This window comes from Danio rerio, chromosome 19 (assembly GCF_049306965.1).
Source record: "Danio rerio strain Tuebingen ecotype United States chromosome 19, GRCz12tu, whole genome shotgun sequence".
In the NCBI taxonomy this organism is placed as follows: Eukaryota; Metazoa; Chordata; class Actinopteri; order Cypriniformes; family Danionidae; genus Danio; species Danio rerio.
In genome coordinates, this window is record NC_133194.1 from 35,928,158 (window position 1) to 35,951,375 (window position 23,218).

General features: G+C 34.2%; 1 protein-coding gene across 1 annotated transcript in view; it reads left to right on the forward strand.

Annotated features, from left to right (window-relative positions):
• The first annotated feature begins 205 nt into the window (after positions 1–205).
• Positions 206–23,218, forward strand: part of triqk (triple QxxK/R motif containing) — a 47,177-nt gene continuing 24,164 nt past the window's right edge. The window contains exons 1-2 of the mRNA NM_001127256.3: positions 206–287; positions 12,074–12,145. Coding sequence (NP_001120728.2) covers positions 12,085–12,145 — 61 coding nt within the window. The 5' untranslated portion in view covers positions 206–287; positions 12,074–12,084. The remainder of the gene's footprint in view (positions 288–12,073; positions 12,146–23,218) is intronic.

The following is a 23,218-nucleotide window of genomic DNA, read 5'->3' on the forward strand; positions in this document are numbered from 1 at the left end:
TATGACTGTGAACATATGTATAATGTTTTATTTTACGCATACTCTTACTGTTATAAATGTCATATTCTTTCCATCAGTCCACGATGACATCTTGGGTTTGAAGCATAGACTGTAAAATATTGGGTTTGAAGCATATAGGTTTGGACTGAAATGGACCCGCCCACCAAATGACGTGTTTAGATTTTCCCTGCAGTGAATAATTTGTGATTGGCTGAATCGCGCATCCATTTGAAGTCCACGAGACTGAACCAGGAACTACGGAGAGGATTCTTTCCCTCTTTTTAGTGGTAAGTCTGTGCTCTCTGACATAACGCTATCGTTTTACACAGCTAAGCGATTTGTATTGTGTTTAGATGTCGGTCACTGACCTGGGAAAACAGAAAGCATAATTTATAGCGATTTGTCGCGCTTTTAAAGCTTCCTGAAAAATCCAAACATTGGCTTACGATTTAGCTCCCGCCCCCGCACAGTGTGTGATTGGTCGAGCCTTTCAGTTTCCGTGTTATGATTGGATAACTCCTCAGACTGTCAGAGCTTCAGCTCAGAGTGCAGGAACTGGATGATGCGTTTGCAGGATGGAAACAGTATATCTGATGCAATTGCATTACGTGGCATTCCAGTGATCCGAGTGTTTATTTATCTCATTTTTTTAAATCGCATTTTGGAAGAACTTACAATACGATTTAATTATTGCATGTTTGTATTCAATGTGTTGCATGTGATGCCTGTTTTATACCGCATATAGTGAGCATCACTGAAATAACGTATATTGTCTATTTATGTCAGATAAATTCAGCTCAGCTCTTTTTTCAGCTTCTGGCTGCACTTGTGGTAACCTTTTTGAGCACTTGGTTACTAAAATGCATAATGCTGTCTATTTTTTTTTTTTTTTTTTTTTTTAGAATTGCCTGAGGTGCTTATTTTAATCTTAAATCTCTTTCAAACTGAAACCTTTGTAGTTCAGCTTCTGAAAAAAGGATTCTAGTCTCAATTTGAGTCTTCAAAGCGCAAGTACACATAGCCCTTGGCGATCTCCCTCTATTTGTGCATCGACCACATCTCACCCAACTTATGTTGTCTGCAATTTGAAGTGTTATTTTTGAACATTTTTTTCCTACACATTGGGGTGTGCATGCTTTATGTGTCATAAATAGTTTAATATATTCAGTAAACACAGACTTGATGTAATTAGGTTAAGTCTGTTTGTTGTGATTTTATTTTAGTCTGCAGTTCTGAGTCAGCATCAGAGTAATCGCTGTTCAAATCTCAAACTTTGTAACCTGTAGCTTCCCGATCTCCGATTGAATTATCACCACTTTAAAAACCCTAAGGGTGTATGGGCAGAAATAGGACTGAAGTTTCTAAAAATGGGCGTGCTTGCCCATTAAAGGGATCGTTTATCCATTAATGAAAATATCCTTTAAATACACTCATCCTCAGGCTATCCAAGATAATATTTCTCAGAAGGTCAGTTCTTGCAGAATCCATTGTCCTCTCTGATTCAATGACTACTGGCACTTTGAGAATAAAAAAGACATATATCGGAAAAAAAAGAAGTTGGCTTCAATTTTGTCTTCACGATAATTGAATTTATTTAGATGTAGAGCCATCTTCACAACAACCGTACATGCGAGGTTCCAAGAGCATCAGGAGATGAATAGTGAATAGTAGATAATATACAAAACAGTGGAACAGGTATTCCAATTAAAAGTGATTAAAAACGATGTCAAAACGTTTAAGGACATATCTCTCAAATTTATGGATTAAAATGACAGTATACAGTAATTGAAGTAATTAAAAAGTTTTTTTTTTTGGTTCTTTACACCTGTAAGTTAATGCACAAATACATGTGAGCACCAGTGCATTTCTATAAGAGAATATGCTCAAATTTTGCTTTAGATCATACAAAGCACAAATGAAAACAAACCACATTTAAATGTGCATAAAGTAATACACTTCCCATTTTTAACGGCTATGTGGTTGACGTTTACACTATATTCACATTCTTTCACATGTAGGCAGTGTGCAAATTACACATTGATGATCGGAGGGGGGTCAACTTTTTTGGTAATGTTAGTTTTTTTTTTAATACATGCTTTAGTGAATCAAATTTATATATTTATTTAAATTGCATAATTTATAAATAAAATGTATAATGTAGAAGTTTTCAGTGTTTTAAGGCTAATTTTGTGTATTCTGACCTACAGTATCCGATTAGCTACTTTTGAGGTTACTTTAAATCAAACTATGCATCTAATTTGACTTTACTTTGAAGGCTTTATGTAGAAACAAACAGCTATTTTTCGTGTGAACGGTAGCATTGTTTATCGGTGCTCTAGATCTGCCGGTTTCAGATTGTTGAATAAGTTTTTTCTCACCGACTGATTGGCGGGATTTTGTAAACACTGTGGAATAAACCATTATAGCGGTGGTCAAATGTATATATATTATTAATTCGATTTTTTTTTATATATTCATTTTAATTATTAACATTATTATTTAAAATACAAAGCAGAGAAAAGTATTTCTCAGTATTAAGAAGCTGACCCCCCCCCCCCATACATGTTGTTTTGATCAAGCTTTAATTGAGGGGGTCAGTTCCCCCAAACCCTTCTGTAATTCGCACTCTGCATGTGCTGTAGGTTCAAACTAAAAATAGATTGAGTTCAACTAGTTACTATAAGGTTACAATTGTAGTGCTTTTAGGGTGTCGGTGCATTTAGTCCTAACCAAGGGCAACAAATGATACATTGTAGCATTTTTCTGCCGTTTTTGGGATCCTTTTCACACCACACTGATTGCTTCGGTCCAAACCAGTTAAAAAGAACCAAAATGCAGTCATGTGACAAAATCCACATCAATTATTGGCCTGATGTTATTGAACGTACAGTATTTCCTATACAAAACTGCTTTTTGATTGGTCAGAATTAACATGTGGGAAAATGGCAATGAACTCTCCTCCAAGTAAACAAATCGGCTGACACAAAATGTGACGACTGCGCTGGCTGACTGTATCTCTGGTCATCGTATATTATATAGTTTGTAAACATCACTTTTGAAAACCTATACATTTTGAGAATGAAGCGCAGCTGTGGCTGGAAAACAATGTTTAAATGCATTGCAAACGGCGAAGGCACATCGCGAGTCACTTTAAGAGGAGTCGTGAATTAATTCAGCTAAACTGCAACATGGTTATCTTTCAGAAATATTACCAATGATCCATTAGGTGTTTTTTCTCTTCTGGGAGGCCTCGGTACGCTTTTTTGGTCTGCTTTTGGTGCGCAGTTGAGTGCGATTGCTACATTCACACGGTCTGGATTGTGTGACTCCTGTCACAGTCTCACATGTGAACTAATACTGCTTGCTCATATTGGAGAATGAGGAAGATTTGCTTCATAACATCAACGTATTGTCTGTATAGCCATGGACATTAATTTTGTTTTGCCTCTATATGTTTTTTTTACTCTGACTGTTGAATTGCATTTTACAAATCACCAAAGACCATGGCTTCAGCTCAAATTATTCTACAGAAGAGAACAAATTTTCTTTTTTTTTTTATCTTGGATGACCTTTATCTTGGCGAGTAAATTAACAGCAAGTGTTCATTTTGGGGTGAACCCTTAACAGCCCTTGTCAACTTCCTTTAGTGGTTACACTCATTACAAAGGAAGCGTTTGGTCATTGTAGGTCATGCCTTGGGGCTTGACTCAAACCATGTTGTGTAAACACAGTAATGTTCCTCTTCCTCTAGCATCTTCGGAAAAGTAATTGATTCCTTTTTGTCCCACTTAGATGTTGCTTGTGAAGCCCTTGTAATTACATCAACTTAAAGCGCAGATTAAAGACATCAAAAAGTAGGATGCTAAGATGACCCTCGAACTCACTTTACATAGACAGCCTTAGGGAATGAGGTTTGGCTTTCACATTCATGCCTAAAGAGAAGATGAAAACAGGCTCGTAATTCTGTGTTTTCATGCACCTCTGCACTTCCTCCAGCTCTTCTCCGCTTCCATGCTAATCAGTCTGGGCTCTCAGTACAGAGCCTGCACACCTTTCCTCAGGAGATATCTGGCTTATGAGCCAAAATGGATCAGGTCGAAGGTCTGCAGCTCGATTTCTCTGGGAGAGAATAGGTCAGAGAGGTTTAAACATCATCAGAAACATAGCCTTGCCCTTTGGCTCATGTGCCCTTTTTCCCAGTCTTTAACAGAAGAAGCAGTATTGATTGCAAATAGTATTGTGAGGAGTGCAGAATCTTGATAAAGGACTCCCTGACCACCTCACAATAAAAACAGCTTGTGAGACTAGAAGTATGGCTAGTGCTTTAATGCACTTAACCCATTACCAATTTTAACATTTCTTGCCTTCCAAACTAACCATTATAACATACATCACAAGATAAGGCGCCTTTTTTTCTTCTCCTCCGGTCTTTTTTCACTTCAGTTGCTATGGAAATCAATCTGAGATCTCTATCGGGAAAGTCTGAGTAGTGTAAAATGAGATGGAGTGCACGCTCCTTTAATATAAATGGACAATCTTTGCAGTGTTAAACCTACTTTAACATTACATCGAATGATCAGATACTGTACATTCAAATACTTGGAAAAAACGTAGGAAACCTTTTTAAAAAAGCTTCCAAAGGGAAGTTTTGTTCTAAAGTTATAGAAGAATGATCTAGAGTTCCACTGAGAATCTTTTGGTGAAAAATTTGGTGAAGAATATTTTAAGTGTGACGAATATTTTAAAACTTAAAAGAACCTTTTTGGAAATTTAAAATGTTCCTTGTATGTTAAAGTTTCTTTATTTTTTGTGTCTATGGAAATTTAAAATTTTTTTTTTTTTTGAAAATGGTTTCATTTATACGATTTTAGTTGTACTTTATAATAACCATCATGCAAATTACTTCAAATATTTTCTCAAAATTAAATATCATTTATTTTTTTGCATTAGGCATGGGCCGGTAAAAGATTCTGACTATATGATAACCTTAGATAGATATATGACGGTTTCACGGTATTGTGATTACTGCTCTAAAACATATTCTTTTTAAATGTCTGGGTAAAAATCAAAAACTTTCCCCCTTTTGAACTCCAATATATTTTATATACATATTTTGGAACAGTAAACATGTCAGGCAAAATAATTAAAATAAACTGTTTACTTCTGCTGTCTGTATTAGTTTCTAAAACACAGATTTCTTTACAATTTAAAATGGCTTCTTTGGATATCTTTTCTGCTGGACATACTGTTGTCCTAAAAAACTAAAAACAAAAAAACATTAAACGAATCTTACAAATACCTTATGAACGGTAGCAGAAATTTTAACAGTTTTAAAACCTTGAATTTTCCAAACCGCAGCATACCTTGAAAATGGTTATAATCCCATGCATAGTGCAGACTTTCTGAAGTCATTATTGTTTTCTTAAATATCAGATCATTTGACCTTTTTATGACAAATTCAGATTAGTTCAGTATGTAAAATGGCATGTGGTGTGACTCTAAAAGTATATTAAAAAGCTAAAGTATCATGCCAGTGACTTAAAATATTTTTCCAGGAGCTTTAAGAAATGCTATTTATTAGGGGTGTAACGATACACTCAGCTCACAATACAATGTGTATCACGATATAATGTTCACAATTCGATATGTATCACGATATTTGAAAAAAAAAGGAAAATTAAACTGAAATGCAAATTTTATTAAAAAAATTTAATTACCAAGTAAACTATTTTTTTATGCATTTCTTTTGTTTCAACTTGTTAAACTGAACCGTCTTTAAGAAAATAAATTAAACAGAACTGTCTCTGGAAAATAAAACAATTTAAAAACTTCTTATAAAATATTATTGAAATGATTCAATTCAATTGAATTTAACAGTAAGAGCTTAAGGCTTTGCTTGGTCACTTGCTTTTTTTGTGTGTGCAAAATAAAAAAAATTCTAAGTTCTTTAAAATAATCCTGAACTTATGTGTGTCTGCCTGAGAGGTTTTTGTGGATGGCTGTCTTCATGTTGGGCATGAGGTTTACTATTTCAATAGGTTTACTATTTCTTCGGCGTTGACGTGCATTTTTGTGTACCTCTGTACTCAAAAGGGTTAATGCTCGTCGTAATCATAACTCTAAAATGCGATATGATTATTTAAATAATGTGCACGCTTTCGGTTTCATTTCCACTGCTGTTCATTCTTCCCACGCGGCTCCTGAATGATCACTCTGTTCCACAAACTGAATGTTGTTTACTACATTATTACCTGTTAGTCACAACCTGCAGGTTCTGTTCACTAAAGCAGACGCGCGCGCGTCTATCATAGTCCGCCCTCTGTAGTTACAGCTCACGGTCAGCTCACGTCATGTGTGATTTTGCGGTCGCCAATACATCATTATTTGAAGACAGAATGATATTTTATGGTGAATTGTACCTTATAAATACAGTATGTGACTCTTTCAACACCATTAGAAGGTAAGGTAGGTGAAGACTAAAACTTAGGCTGTTTGTCCCAGTATGCGTGTCAAAAAGCGGACGAGTCTAAAGCAATGACTGTACAATCGAAATGTTGCCAGACGTCTGATTTTGAGAGGATGGGCCATCCTCTATTTCAGCTTCACTCATCTTGGTCTGCTAACATTACTGCTGCTGCAATCTGAACTCACGTGCGACAGCAGGTGGAATGTAGCTCACGTGCAAACAGCTCAACTAATAAGAGAAAACGGACGTCATATCGTAATGAAATCGTCATAACGCCATGATGCATATTGTGACATTTTTGCATCGCAATAAACCGTACAACGATAAATCGTTACACCCCTACTATTTATGCATGTAATATCTTGAACACATTTACTGTATTGAGTTAATTTCTGTAATTTCTTTAATTTAAAAATATATATTAACAGAACTGCTTCATTTCTTACTAATAATAAAAAAAGATAGCTTTCCCTGCTTAATCAGTCACGTGTTCTGACCAGCATAAAGAAAAATTGTAACACGGGAAATGAAATATCATATATTTAATGATCTGTGCAGACTCTCCTGAAGTTAATTATAGTTTTCTAAAAATATCAGACCATTTTATGAAAACTTCCAGATTAGTTTGTTATGTAAAATAGCATGTGGTGTGACTCTGGAAATACAACACTAAAGTATTGGGCATGTGACTTCAAATATTTTCTCAGAAGCTTTAAAATATGCAATTCATACATGTAATAACTTGTTTACTGTAATGAGGTCATTCCTGTAAATTCGTTAATTGAAATATATGTATATTAAAAGAACAGCTTTATTACTTACTACTATTGCAAAAAGCTTTCCCTGCTTAATCAGTCATGTGTTCTGACCAGCATACAGAAAAATTATAACACAGGAAATGAAATATCATATATTTAATGATCTGTGCAGACTCTCCTGAAGTTAATTATAGTTTCCTAAAATATCAGACCATTTTACCTTTTATGACAAATCCAGACCAGTTCAGCCTGTAAAATGGCATGTGGTGTGAAGTACGCTAAAATACCATGCTTCTGGCAGGTATAAAAAAATGAGATTACCTATCCTCAAACAAATATCAACGTTGCCTTTCCATACAATAGTCCAAGTGCTTAAATCAATTGCAATGTTTTAATTTATGTTGTTATTATTTTAATCAGAAATGTCAAATAGTGAAAAATGTGTAGATCTATAATTTCAAATGTAATTGTATCGAAATATAAATATAAAAGTATGTAAAATAACAGAAAATGCAGTGCCAAATTTATTACAAGGTTTCTGTACCATAATATACAACACCAACCCAGACATTACATTACTTTAAAGTTTAAACTATTAAAAATGTTAATAAAAGTCACTTTTTTGAATTTTTGCAAGTTTAAAAGTTGTTGGAATAAAGGTCAATGTCCCAAAATGCAACCCAAATGCACAAATAAACAGGGTAAAATAAAAAAAAAGAAATCATAAAATATGGAAAACTGCTAATTTGCGGATATTTTTTTGCAGTGAAGTTTACACAGTAGGCATGACAAAGATTGACTGTATTCAATTTATATGGTAAAGATTTTTTTGTTATTTTACATTTGATTATTTAATTTCTACAGTAAATGCTGTTAGACTAAAATATTAAGCATTGTTGATTTAATTTTGACCTCTTATGTTGTAATTTGTTTTATTTTATACAGATGTACTGCCCTACAAAATCATCCGAATCTTTTCAAAATAATGAACTCTTTCCACAAAGAGCTACTCAAGTCATCTGGTGCTTTCATATCACAATATACAAAAAGAATACCACAACTTTGGAAATCTGTATTTAATCAAAGATAAAACCTTGGGTAATTACAGGTAATCAATGTGAAGATTACTTTAAAAAATTTTTCAGTAGAAAACAAGTTCATAGATGTTCAATATGACCCCCTCCAGACACTCGAGGGACATCAACCCAAAAGATAAATAACAAAAAAAAAACAATTCAAATAAAAACTCAGTTTGTTTTTATTCCAGTCATGCAGTCCTATTCTGGGCATTGTTCTTATTAATTGACCTAATGTTCAATTCAACCAATACGAACAAATAGCATCTATATTTCTACAGCTTTTTTTTAACAATGAAGATTGTGTTAAAGCAGCGAAGTAAAATTTTCTTAATCATCACCTAGATGTTTCACATTGTACATCCCACACAAGTGATTTAATTTCAAATGTGTTCCTGACCAGATGAATTCACTGTAGAGCAATTCAACACAAATTCACTAGCGTAATGGTGGTTTGCAGGCATGGGAAGACTTTCAAATAGACTTTGTCTCGCATCGACTTTCGCATGATTGAATTCCTTGAAGTCTCCCGCCACCTCTGGGGATGTGCCTCACATCCATTCCTCTTTCTAACTTCAAGATGCTTTCCGTCTTACACAATCACCCATGACTTTTGCAGCAATTTAGGATGTGATGCTGAACTCTGAAAGGGCAGGAAAGGCTGCGGTTCCCAACTGCTGGGTCACAACCTGAAAAAAAAAGGGAACAAGAAGGGGAAAAACAGCTAAACGGTTTTCAAAAGAGCTCCATTTTGCTCAGACTTTCTCTTTTATAGAAAAATGTTCTTGTACTTAAATCTTTGAAGTAAATGTTGCAAAATTGTCAGTTCTTTTGTTAAATTAGTCATTGTACAAATCATTAATATTTAGTTATGAAGTTTTCGGTAATTAAAAAAGATGGCAAATACATTTTCATAGTGTTGAATTGCAATGTTACATCTAGGTGGTAAAACAAAGTTATTTGTGTACATTTGAATGAGCTTTGGTATTATGATGCTCCTTTTGTGTGTTGGAAATATAGTGTTTTAATCATTAAAAAAATTAAGAAATTTTGTTGTTGGATGAAGCATTTCACGTGCTTGCTCCAGCCACTAGAGTTTTTATCGTTGTCTCTGTGATATAATACAAAACAGACAACTAAGATGTCAGCAGTGTGCGAGTTTTTCATCATAAAAAAAGAGAAACCGACTGTTGTATGAAAAGATGCTTCTTTTTGTTTAAAAATCATTTGTTTTTGCAATCATGCAGAGAAAATGAAAAAAAAAGTATTGCTCAGGCTATTTGTTGGCTATCGGTCTCCAAATCTAAAGAGTTATTGGTTATTAATGTTGTCAAATTCCATATTGGTGAATCCCTTTTAGGGCTGCACAATATATCATTTCATCATCGATATTCCAATGTGTGAACCTGCAATAATCAGATTGCAGGATCTGCGATGTTAGATTGAAAATATAATAACCAGGCACAGCAGTTCAGGCATTATTGCAATGTTTAATAATGAAAGATGCACATGTTTTAAGGAAGCATTTCAAGTGACTTTAAAGTATTATGAAATATCGTTCATTTTCCTTCAGCTTAGTCCCTTATTTATCAGAGGTCGCCACAGTGGAAAGAACCGCCAACTATTCCGGTATATTTTATGCAACAGATGTACTTTCAGTCGCAACCCAGTACTGGGAAATTATGAAGTTCTTTATAGTAAATTTTAAAGCTTGAAGCTCTTAACAGTTATTTAATTATTTATACATTAAAGACTATATTTTATTTTATTTTATTTTAAAGACTATAGTGTTATTTTATATTTATGAAATTTCAGTACCCGGATACGTCACAGAAAACCATAAAGCATAATTTATTTCATTTTTATCTGTTTATTTATTAACTGTTATTAACTGCTAACTATTTTATGCTTTCTAATTCAGTTCTGGGACATTAAGCTCTGCTTTATCATCTTGGGAAAATGATAACTTTACAATTTAACAAAGTGACTCCAAATTGATGTTTTTAACAATTTTAACAAATGTGTTTTATAATAAATAAAGATAAGTAAATCTAGAATAAAAAAAATGCATAACCTAATACATAACCAAACCAGACAATATATAACTTAATACTTCTATAAATGTTTAAAAAAGTAACTTTGTTAAACTTTTCAACATCAACTTTTCAATATCTCTATTAACCTTCCTGTCGTGTTTGGGTTAAATCTGACCGATTAACTACTTAAAACTCTCATAAATATTGTGTTTTACATCTGACTACCTCAAGGCCTAATGATATCCTCCACACTATGCTCTTGAACATGAAAAGTGAGAATCACCTCTTTCATTAAATTTTGAGTTTTAATAAACCTTTTTACACTTGTGCTGTTCCCGGTCAAAAGTGACCACCACAGGAAATGACTGGGTATCCAGACTATATTCACCCATCAGACTGAACAAATTTATATCAATCTCTGGGTCTAGGAGGAGCATTTTTAGCTTAGCTTAGCATCTATTATTTTATTAGATTAGTCCTTAATCACGGTCTATAACCTCATTTAATATCCCCTACATAGTACACTAATATAGTGCAATTTGAGGACTGAACTAAAATTTGAGCACACAGGAATGGATACCATTTTGTTTGTGCTTTGCTGGTTGATAAATGGATTAAAATGTTAATTTCTTTGGTCAGACCCTGTGATAGATATTTTAGTGAGCTGTCTATTGGTAGTGGAACAAAGTATTTTGATTTCTGTCATCTATTGTTCATTTTGTTATGCATTTTTATGGCCTGTTTGAATTTTTTCACTGCAGTTATTTTATGTCTAATTCTATATATTCATGTTAAACACTACTTTAAGACATTGTTCGCAGCTAAAGAATGTTGAAAACAAATTTGGTCGAGCAAAATGATTTTTGTGCTAATTTAAAAGCAGTTAAAACAGACCAGGAACACTAAAGTAAGGGGCGAGATGTGAGCATGACAGGAGGGTTTAAATATTTAAAAATAGTTTATTTTGTGAGTATGATTTACTGCCTTCTGGCTTACAATCCAAACGTTCCAAACCAGATATAATCGTTTTAAGAAATCTTTTTTACCTGCGTTAATTAGACTTTTTTTAAAAAATATGTAATATTTATGTTCATGATGGAATTGTTGTGTCGTCTGTTTTTCGTTCCGTGTTTGCAAATGTGGGTCTATGGTCCAATACAAATTTCCCCTTTGGTGACAATAAAGTTTAAACAAACAAACTACAGGAAACTGGAAAATAACAAGTATTTTCCACAGACATTTGTAGAGTACAGCTGAAGTCAGAATTGTTAGCCACCCTTTGATTTTATTTTTTTATTTTTTTCGCAAATGATGTTTAACAGAGCAATGAAATTTTCATAGTATGTCTAATAATATTTTTTCCTCTAGCGAAAGTCTTATTTTTTTTATTTTGGCTAGAATAAAAGCATTTTTTTAATTTTTTAAAAACCATTTTAAATATATATATATATATCATGGCAAAAATAAAATAAATCGTTTTTTAAAAAGGAAATATTAAAACTGTTATGTTTTAAAACATGTTGAAAAAATTCTTCTTTCCGTTAAACAGAAATTTAAAAAAATTTAATAAAATAAACAGGGGGCTAATAATTCAAGGGAGGGTAATAATTCTGACTTCAACTGTACGGTTTACATTTGATTCCCGTGTACAATCAGACGCAGAACTCTTACTATCGTTCATTACTTGTACTCACTTTCCTCATACTCTGTGTGTTTTTCATTCTGTTTCTCTGTCAGGTGAATGAAGGATGGGGAAAAAGGATGCAAGTTCTGTCAAGTTGCCGGTCGATCAGTACCGTAAACAGATCGGTGAGAACCTCTGTGCTTTCCAGCAGACTTTATTTTTTAATATGGAAGTTAGTAACCTTCATCAAATATTGATTCAGTTTTTTTTTAAAGGCAGTTTGAAATGTTGCTTTTTCTCTTTCGTTGCAGCCAACTGTGATTATATTACTTATGAATGTTACGCATGAGTAGATTTGATCAGAACGCTCAGCTGGGAACAGACCGGTGTTACTTAAAACAAACCCAAAATAAACAACCACATACACCGGTGTAAAGCATACACCTATGCTTTCTCTTTTATAATTTAGTGCTAAGTATAGGAGGAAAGAGTCATTCGTTTTTTGTGCCTCCTGTTTCTTAACCAAGGCACTATACAGCCTATCAATCATACTAGTACGGGTTAGCTTGCCAGCTGTGATAAAGCGGAAGGAACATGGAGTTTGTTTTATAGCTGAGACAATGTCAGTATGGATGCAAGTGACACTATAAGAGAAACGGAGCTGTAAACACTTAGAAAAGCTGAATTAATGACATTTACACAATAGCAAACATCCAAGCTGTTAAACGAACCCATTTTATAGCATTTAAGTGAGTTTATACACTGGTTGGGTAGCATTTTAGTTTAAATCCCAATTTGTGCTGTTAACTACTAGCTGTTTATTAGTACTTTTAAAGTATGATTTTATTCTACATCCTTAATCCTACCCAATACCTAAACCCAACTTCTACACTGAAAAAAAAAAAGATTTAAAGATGATCCCTTGCATTTACTCAATATTGTAAGTTAAGTGGTTGTAAACAATTTATTTGGACTGAATTTAAACAATATATTCAAAAAGGCGGCAACACCAAAGCTCTAAAAATGCAAATTTATTGAATTAAAAAGACTCACACAAAGCATGTAACGTTTCAAGCACCAGGCTCTTCATCAGACAGTGTTCATCACAGTAAGGAGTACGCTTTCGCGTCACATGATCTATACTATCTCACAAGACAAAAAAAAAAAAAGACAAAATAAAACACATTAATAAAGACACAACTTAGATATTCAAAGAGAAAATACAAAAACAAACCATAATATTGGATCACAAATGATAGAAAACAGAATATAACAAGGAAATACTACAAAATATAACACCAAATATTGCCAAAAAAAAAAAAAAAAACAGGAACAGACCACTATGAAATAAAAATAAAAATTAAATAAACAACCACATACACCGTAGAGTCTTCAAAAGAACATTTGTTTGCTCAAACCAATGCTATCTCTTTTATAATTTAATGTTAAGTAGAAAACGGTCATTAATTTTTTTGCCTCCTTTATTTGTTTCTTAAAGTGTTTCATATTCAATGGGCTATATTCACACAGACTTTTAACTTTTAGTCAGTCAGCCCAACGGCTTCCTGGCCATTACAAAACTGTCACGTTTAAGATCTGATCAGTGATCTTCACTGCCTGTTAGATATACAATATGAAGTGGGTCTCAGACCGGACAAGAAGCACTGCATTGAATTCCATTTCCACCCGCCATTTATTTAAAACATGACATTTTATTTTACCCCAGTGTTTTCTATGGAGTTTCTGTGCTAGCCTGTTGCTACTGATGGCACTTGTGGTTAGAACGATCTTTCAGCTTGTTTTACGCTTGAACAGCTAAATAAATGCTTAAGTCTGTTTAACTGAATGTATTGTAATTACATTATAACATCGTTGCTTTAAAAACAACCTTGTAAAAATTAAAAATAGTCATATTTACCGGAAGTTTAACGTTGGCTTTAAAACTCTAGCTGTGCATAGAGGTTATTGTAGAGAAAAGCAGACAAAAAAGATCAGTTGTCCAAATATCAGTATCACTTTCAGTGGTGGCAATTCAATATTTTGCCCTCACATTTATTTTCTGATCATGTGATTCCCACTGGATTTACTAGACCTGCCAGACAACCGTAAATGTCAACTTTAGGCCTCTGCAAACTCCGTTTCATACCCGTTCTTCATTTTCATTCTAGGGCTGAGATATGGACGTGCAGTTTTGTCATGGCACTAAACCCATATCTTTTTTCTTTATTATTATTTTTCCACTGCCACATCCCTGATGTAATTTGCAATGCCGATATCATCTTCCCGGCAGAAAGCACCTGTCTCGTACACATGATTTTATGTGAGTTCATATCGCACGCTTTTAGTAGGACTATTAAGCTTGCGTTGCTCCATCACCTTGCCTTATTGTGCCTGTGCTGCATGACTGTGCTGGCAACATAACAAGCTGAACTCCTGCTGGAGCCTTGCGAATCTCAGACATATCCCATTTTGTTTTCTTTCTTTTGCGTCTCATCAATTCAAAGGCGTAACAGCAGGTTGTGGACAATTGCGTCCCCCCCCCACCACTCCTGGTCCTCCTATTCCTTCCCTCAGTTTGCTTTGAAAAGAAGTCAATATCAGCCTATTTCACAGAATCGTTGTTTAACAAAAAAAGCACCCAAAATAGCGTAAAGCAGCACAAAGGCAGAATACACGTTGTAATTTGAGAATGTAATGGGAAGGTAATTTTAATCCTGACAGGTCTTGCTTTTTTCTTTTTTGTTTATTTATTTATTTCATTTTTTGTGATGCCTTGTAAGGCTGCGGTAGTCACAGTGACTTTAAATACAGCTATTAAGCGCCATAATGGATTCCAGAGAGCTGTCGACCACCAAAAGGGGTTATTCGGGCCTGTGTGGTCATTCGCACCATCCTCTTTTCTTTTGTCCTGTAATTATTTGCATGACCAAACACTTACACATATACAGTTGAAGTCAAAATTATTAGCCTTCCTGTATGTCTTTTCCCCTAATTTCTGTTTAACGGATATAATTTTTTAAAAACTCATTTCTAAACGTAATAGTTTTAATAACTAATTTGTTTTATCTTTGCCATAATGACAGTACCAGAATATAAATTCATGGTGCAGTGAAAAAAGAATTACTATTGTGTTTGACTCCCATGAGCTTGGAGGACTGCATCCATACATCTCTGCAATGACTAAAATAACTTATTAATAAAGTCATCTGGAATGGCAAAGAAAGCATTTTTGCAGGACTCCCAGTTCATAAAGATTCTTTGGATTCATCTTCAATGCCTCCTCCTTCATCTTACTCGAGACATGCTCAATAATGTTCATGTCTGGTGACTGGTCTGGCCAACCCTGGAGCACCTTGACCTTCTTTGCTTTCAGGAACTTTGATGTGGAGGATGAAGTATGAGAAGGAGCGCTATCCTGCTGAATAATTTACCCTCTCCTGTGGTTTATAATGTAATGGGCAGCACAAATGTCCTGTTACATGTACCTCAGGCTGTTGATCTTGCCATCCACTCTGCAAATCTCTCGCACGCCCCCATACTGGATGTAACCCCAAACTTGACTGATTTCTGTGAGAATCTTGGGTCCATGCGGGTTCCAATAGGTCTTCTGCAGTATTTGTGATGATTGGGATGCAGATCAATCGAGGATTCTTTAGAAAAATCGACCTTCTGCCACTTTTCTAAATGATCAACTAGAAGTAAAGTTATTATTTGTTGCTCTTACAATTAGAATCGATGACAAGACTTATGTCAGGTAGTGTACATAATATTTTACTAGATATTTTTCAAGATGTTAGTATTCAGCCTAAAATGCAATTTAAAGGTTTAACTAGAGTTAAGGTAATAAGGAAAGTCATTGTATAACAGTGGTTTGTTTTGTAGACAATTGAAAACAAATAATAAATAATATTGCTAATGATAATAATAATAATATCTTCGACCTTAAAATAGTTTAAAAATACAACTGCTTTCATTCTAGCCAAAATAAAACAAATAAGATTTTCTCCAGAAGAAAAAATATTATAGGAAATACTGTGAAAATTTCCTTGCTCTGTTAATCATCGTTTGGGAAATATTTAAAAAAGAAAACAAAATTCACAGACAGGCTTATAACTTCAATAACTTCAACTGTATGTGCTTATTATATCTGACTGGATCTTTAGATGCTCCTAATGTCTCTCAGTGAATGGGTTGCACTTGTTAGAGATTTTCAGGGTTTTTTTTTTTATCAGAGAGTTGACAGTGTATCAGGGTCGCCCGCTGGCAGAGCTCTCACCTGTGCATCTCGATCATGTCACGGTGATTTTTAGCTGTTGTTCAACACTTATCACAGCCTGCGTGCAAAGGTTGCGCTCCCTCAGACTGTGTGCACACAAAACTGTTGTAAAGTGACTTTTGAGCTGTTTTGTTTACAGATTTTTTTGGTTTTTCGACATCTGTGCGCTAACTTTGGATTTAGCACTTTTTTTTCAGGTACATAAAACCTGTTCACACAAAGATTTACTGTTAACTCTGAGCACTTTAAATTTAAAGTAAATCCCACCTGGCATTTGATGTCTTTAAAAGGATTTATTTAAGGATTTCACAAAAGATAGAATAAACCATACAATAGACACTTAATTTGCGTTTAATTTGTTACCAACAAAAATGGTAACACATTAAATTATTGTCCATGAATTTGTTATTTAATGCATTTATTAATATGAATAAACAATTAGTTATACATTGATGTTATTTGTTAATGTTATTTAAAACGAATAACGTTTGTTAATAATTTTAGCTCATGTTAACATGCTCAACTTTGGATGTTAATAATGCATTAGTAAATTTTGAACTATGATTAATAAATGCTTTACAAGATTATTTATACTTCATGTTAGTAAATACATTTATTTATTTCATTTTGATTTATTTGATTTAAATGTGTTTGTTCATTTATTTATTAATAACAAGCTCTACAAAATTGTTTACAGGATTATTCATACTTGGTTAATGCTAGTAAATGCATTAACTAATAGATCATTATTCTGTTGCCAAAAATATATTATTTAATTAATTAATTTGTTTTGTTTTATTTATTTGTTAATTTATATTTTATATATTTATTTATTTTGTCACAACTGAAACAAAAATCTCTGATTATCAAAGTACATTGTCTGTAAAGTTTCAGCTCAAAATACCCATCAGATAATTTCTTAAAGCCTCCAGAATTTGCCCATTTTGCTTTCTTACAGTGTAGCTGTTTTTGTAGCCTGTGGCCTTAAATCTAAATGAATTGTTTCTTCCGGCCCACTGCTCTGACTTGCTTGTCTGCTTCATCATGCATTATGTCAGTTAAACAGCCGTCAGTGATAGAGACAGACTCGGATGAAGCTGAAATACAGCTCACTAAATATCAAGTAAGTTTATTTGATGTATTTGTGGTGGAGTTTATTCAAGCCTTTCCGAAATGATGATTCACACACAAGTAAACAATTATGTACTGACACTATGTCATGTCGGTGATTATAGTGGTTAAGAATTACGATTCTACTGTCTTTATTACAAACAGGCTCTGTTTAAAAAAAAAAAAAAAAAAAAACTTTTAAACTCATAAATCTTAAAGAAATGTTATTATAGAAAAATGGCACCTGTCAATCAGTTCATTGGTCAAGGATAACCTAACTCCTACATCACGTTGCGATTGAACTCAAAATCATTGGTATTTGGATCTTATTTTAACATCAGGAAATAAAAAAAAGAGACTTGTTGGGTTTATATTAGTCCAGTATGACTGTGGACACACTATACATACAGACAGTTCAGTCCAAACAGCTTACAAAGGTTTATTTTCATCACAGGTACCTTTTGAAATGTCTTAAATTTCTAAAAATTAGTGTTAGGCCATAAAGTCTTTAATTTACTGAAATATTGTCTTGCAGGTCTTTAGATCCTTTTAAACATGTCTAATTTCCATCTGTCCATGTCTCCAATCACCAACAATTCATCTTAAAAAAAATAAATAAACCAAACTCTAACATTCTACTGTAAATACAAATATGTATTTTTTTTTTTGTTTTTTTTTTTTTTTTGAAGAAAAATTATGTTAAAAATGTGCGTGTTTACAATTAGGGTTTGCTTGTTTTTGACACATTATTTAAAGTATGTGGCAAATAATTAACTAATTAGATTATTTTTTAGATGAGGCAAGTAAACCTCTTTTCCACATGACCAACCTAAAAAAATCCTTAGTTTAGCCCTTTATAAGTCTGACATTTCATTTTATAACGGTCTTAAAAAGTCTTAAATTTGACTTTGGGAAACCTGCAGAAAGCCTGTATAAAGATTAGTGATCCATCAGTATAGGTCTTTTATTGACTGTTTATTAAACTTTTGCATTTGGTTTTGTGTAATATTGAATATTTGGTATTTGTGGCAGTGTGATATTTTAAGAAGTAATAATAGGCCAGTTCAAACCATTTCTGTACAAAATGCTTTGGATTCTACTCGTTTGTGCCAGTTAATTAAAAGTAGAATTTACAGTCAGAATAGTTTTAATAACGATTCTGGCAGAAATTTGTCCTTCATGTATCATAAATAAAAATATAAAGCTGAGTGTGAAGTTTATGGAGATGCATAATGTCTTTGAAAGGAAAATAACAAAATTATGCCAACTATTTGGACGTGTTTTGGTCAGACTCATCCCATTTCTTTTTCTAACCGTTTTATGTGTTTGTGGAGAAAATTGGCCAGTGGGTTTAGCAGAACTTTCTTGCAATCTAATAACAGGAATAATTGCACAGCGCTTTCCTGCACTCTCCAAAGAGCTTGTTTTCTCCCGTAATGAAATGCAATTTGTGAATTAGCTAGATCACGTTAGAAAAGCACCATGCTGATGCAAGAGATGAACGTGCTACCCACTATATAATATGTTTTAGAAAATACGTTTAAAGGGAATAAACAATAGTTGCAATTTCATTATTTTTACTGATATGCTTAGTTTTTTAAATCATAATCTATACACTCTCAGAAATAAAAGTACAAAAGCTGTCAGGGGTGGTAACTTTTTTTAAAAGGTAACAGAATTTGGACATTACAGCTGCATATTAGTATACCTTTTTTAGGGTACCTTCAAGATTCCCTTTTAAAGTAAATACAGATTTATACGTTTTAGGGTATTAACATGTATCTTTAAGGATCTGTTTGGAACAAAAAGTTCCTTTTGAAAAGGTCTGCTCCAGTGACAGATTTTCTAACCTTATTTCTGAGAGTGCACCATTCAGGCAGTAATACACAATTCTTTTTTGTTTATAATAATCTGTTAATTCTAAAAATTCAGCATAAATATTTCTTTACTGGGGAGTTGCTCTGACCGGATCATTTAAATCAACACTTTGTTACTGCGACGATTTGTTTTCTAACTGGATCTTCTGAATCAGTGAATTGTTAACTGCAGACTCTTTCTGAATGGATCATTTGAATCAGTGCAGCAATAACTGCAGACTTTCTCTGAATGAGTCATTTGAATCAGTGAATCATTAACTGCAGACTCTCTCTCTGACCAGATTATTTCAATCAGTAACTGCAGACACTCTCTGAATGAGTCATTTGACCATCTGAATCAGTCATTAACTGAAGACTCTCTTGAAATGGATCATTTGAATTAGTGCAACATTACCTGCAGACTCTCTCTCTCTGACCGCATCGTTTTAAATCAGTAACTGCTGACTCTTTCTGAGTAATTTGAATCAGTGAGTCATTAACTGCAGACACTCTCTATGACGGGATCATCTAAATCAGTAACTGCAGACTCTGAATGAGTCATTTGACCATCTGAATCAGTGAGTCATTAACTGCAGACTCTATTTAAATAGATCATTTGAATTAGTGCAACAGTATCTACAGACTCTCTCTCTGACTGGATCGTTTAAATCAATAACTACCGACTCTCTATGACGGGATCATCTAAATCAGTGAGTTGTTAACTGCAGGCCCTCTTTGTAGTATAAAGACTGGTTTATACTTCTGCGTCGAGTGACCCATGGCACCTCCCTTGCGCTTCGTCATGCATTTATACTTCTGCATGCTGTTTGTGAATCTGAATCATTGAGTCATTAACTGCAGACTCTCTTTAAATGGATCATTAGAATAATTTTTTTAACAATATCTACAGACTCTCTCTGAAAGAGTCATTTGAATAATTTGAATCAGTGAGCCATTAACTGCAGACTCTCTCTCTCTCTCTCTCTCTCTCTCCCTCTCTCTCTCTCCCTCTCTGTGTGTGTCTCTCTCTCTCTCTCTCTGTCTCTCTCCCTCTCTCTCTGTGTGTCTCTCTCTCTGTGTTTCTGTCTCTCCCTCTCTCTCTCTCTCTCTCTCTCTCTCTGTGTGTGTGTCTCTCACTCTCTGATCGGATTATTTAAATCTGTATCTGCAGACTCTCTAGAGGAGTCATTTAAACTATCTGAATAAGTGAGCCGTTAACTGCAAACTCATTCTGAATGGATCATCTGAATCAGTGAGTCATTAACTGCAAACTCTCTCTGAATGGATCTTCTGAATCAGCGTGGCAATAACTGCAGACTCTCCGAATGAGTGATTTGAATCAGTGAGCCATTACCTGCAGACTTTTTCTCTGAACAGATCATTTAAATTAGCAACTGCTGACTCTCTCTTCATGAGTCATTTGAATCAATGAGTCATTAACTGCATACGCATTCAGAACAGATAATTTGATTAGGTGATTTGACTCATGAGAAGAAGCACCACTGTTATATAGCTTTTATTGTATAAGCACAGGGAGGTTTTGATGCAGATGAATGGTGAATAATGAGTGAAGGTGCGTTGAAAACCCGCCTGTGCATTGCAGGCCAAGTTGAGCACAACCGCAGCGAGACGGCAATGCCAAGAAGGCCATGGAGTCATCATGATCAGCGAGACTCCCGCGGAGAGAAACGCCTCATTGAACTCGATGGCGTGTGATTCAGCACACTGGCACGGCCACAAAGTCTCGCTATATAAACAATTTATTTCAAACTCCGATATGATTACAATTAACTATTCATTTGGAACAGATGGCTGAGGCTGTTTGTTGTGGGTATTTACACCACAACAGGAAGTTTCAAGAAAAATAAGACACACACCTAATCTGTCCCAGTTGGCTTGGAACAAAACGAGTTTTGCTTTCCACACCATGTAAAATCTCCACAGGTGTGAGCGTAAAATAGACAGAGCGAGAGGGAGAAAGAGAGACTGTCATATTATGTTGGAGGAGTATTTTGAAGCTGACATAATTCTCTTTTGCTCAAGCAGGTTGAGCTGGGAAATGGCATATTTATATTGTAACAAACGAGCGATGATAGTTTTAGTTATTCTATTTAATGTATGTATATAATTTCTCACATATTTTGCACACTATTATTGACAACTTCCCTAAATATGCAATTACAAATTACGATTCACATGGTCTTAAAATGACAGTATTATATGAATGAAATTACAATGAAGATATGTGTTTAACAAATCAGCAAAAAAGCTTGCTTGAGTTATCACTCACTCATTCACTCAATCACCATACTTTGGCTTAGTCCCTGATTTATCGCTTATTTTTATAACTTAAACAGCGAAACAAACAACCTGCTCAAGTTATAAAAAGCTAAAAAACAGTATTATGTGTAGTGTTAATATAATTATTTACATTCACATACATAAGAAGATACTTTTATCCAAAGCAATTTACCAGTGAGGATAAAGCACTTCTAATTTTATTATTAACTTAGACTCGAGATGATTTGTAGTTGCTGTTGTTTTTTCCTTTCAAGCAAAAGTAGAGGTAAGAATGTGTCCTGCAGGGGGTTTGCTAAGCTTAATAACTTGAATGGAACACCCACAAAAATCCATTATGTTTTCCAAGAAGCATGGAGTGTTTATAATAGTGTCTGGTGCATTTTGAGAAGAAAAAAAAAAGAGTGTCGTCATCTTTTTCTTTATATATATATATATATATATATATATATATATATATATATATATATATATATATATATATATATATATATATATATATATATATATATATATATATACATATATATATATATACATATATATACATACATACATATATATATATATATATACATACATATATATATATATATATATATATATATATATATATATATATATATATATATATATATATATATATATATATATATATATATATTAGGGATGTAACGGTATCAGAATTTGACGGTACGGTAATACCTCGGTATGAATGTCACGGTACGGTATTTATTGAATCATTTACAGGAAAAAAAAAACTTATGAAAATACTCCAAAAAAGTGCCAAAAGTGTCAATGACATACAAATTAGCCATCTATCTGTAAGCTTTGAAACAGGAACTTCAATTTTAATAACAAAAAAATTATTAAACCATGTAAAAAAATAAAGTTTCAATTTAGTGTTGTTGAAAACTCATCACATTTAACATTTAATCACTCACTCACTTAGATAGAGATGGGTTTAAAGGAAAATTATCATATAATTATAATCTGGTAAAAGCTGGTATCTCTGGGTTATTTACAATGTCCCCTGCAACAAAAAAAAACCCTCTCATTTGGGACTGAGGTTTCTGGGACAAGAGAGATATGACTTGGCCCATGTTGACAGCAGTGGGGTAACGTTGTGCATTGTCTTTCCCCCACTTGAGAAGACAAACCATGAGTGAGATAGAGGTCTCTTTGCGGTACAAGTCAATGTCTGCATCAATCTGAACAGTGTGCTGTGTTTCTGCAGTCCCCATGACTGTTATTAGTCGTATTCCCCAACTTGCAGGCACGTGCACACATAGGGCTCAACCTGTGCAGTGCACATGCCCTTTTTAGTCTTGGATAGAAAATGCCCTTCCAAAACGATCAAAAGTGCCCCCGCGACGCGACACAACCTCCGTCCAGTCCAGCCCTTCAGTAGGCGCCCGACAACACCTCTCTTGAGTATGCGCGCTCAACCCCGCCTCGGCGCTTTACAATACGCGCGCCACAACAGCTGATCAGAACGCGCGCGACAGCACCGCTATTCAGCACGCGCGCGGCGACAACACCCGCTTTAGGTTCGATCATTTCCATCTTTTTTTCATCTCCGCTACTAGCAGCACACTCCATTTTCACATTACTGGATCTGTAGCGACAACAGACCGCAAAGGATTATGGCCACGCCGGGGCTGATGGGAAATGAAGTTTCAGCTACCTCCCGTTCGCTTCATTCGCCTGAGCAAATT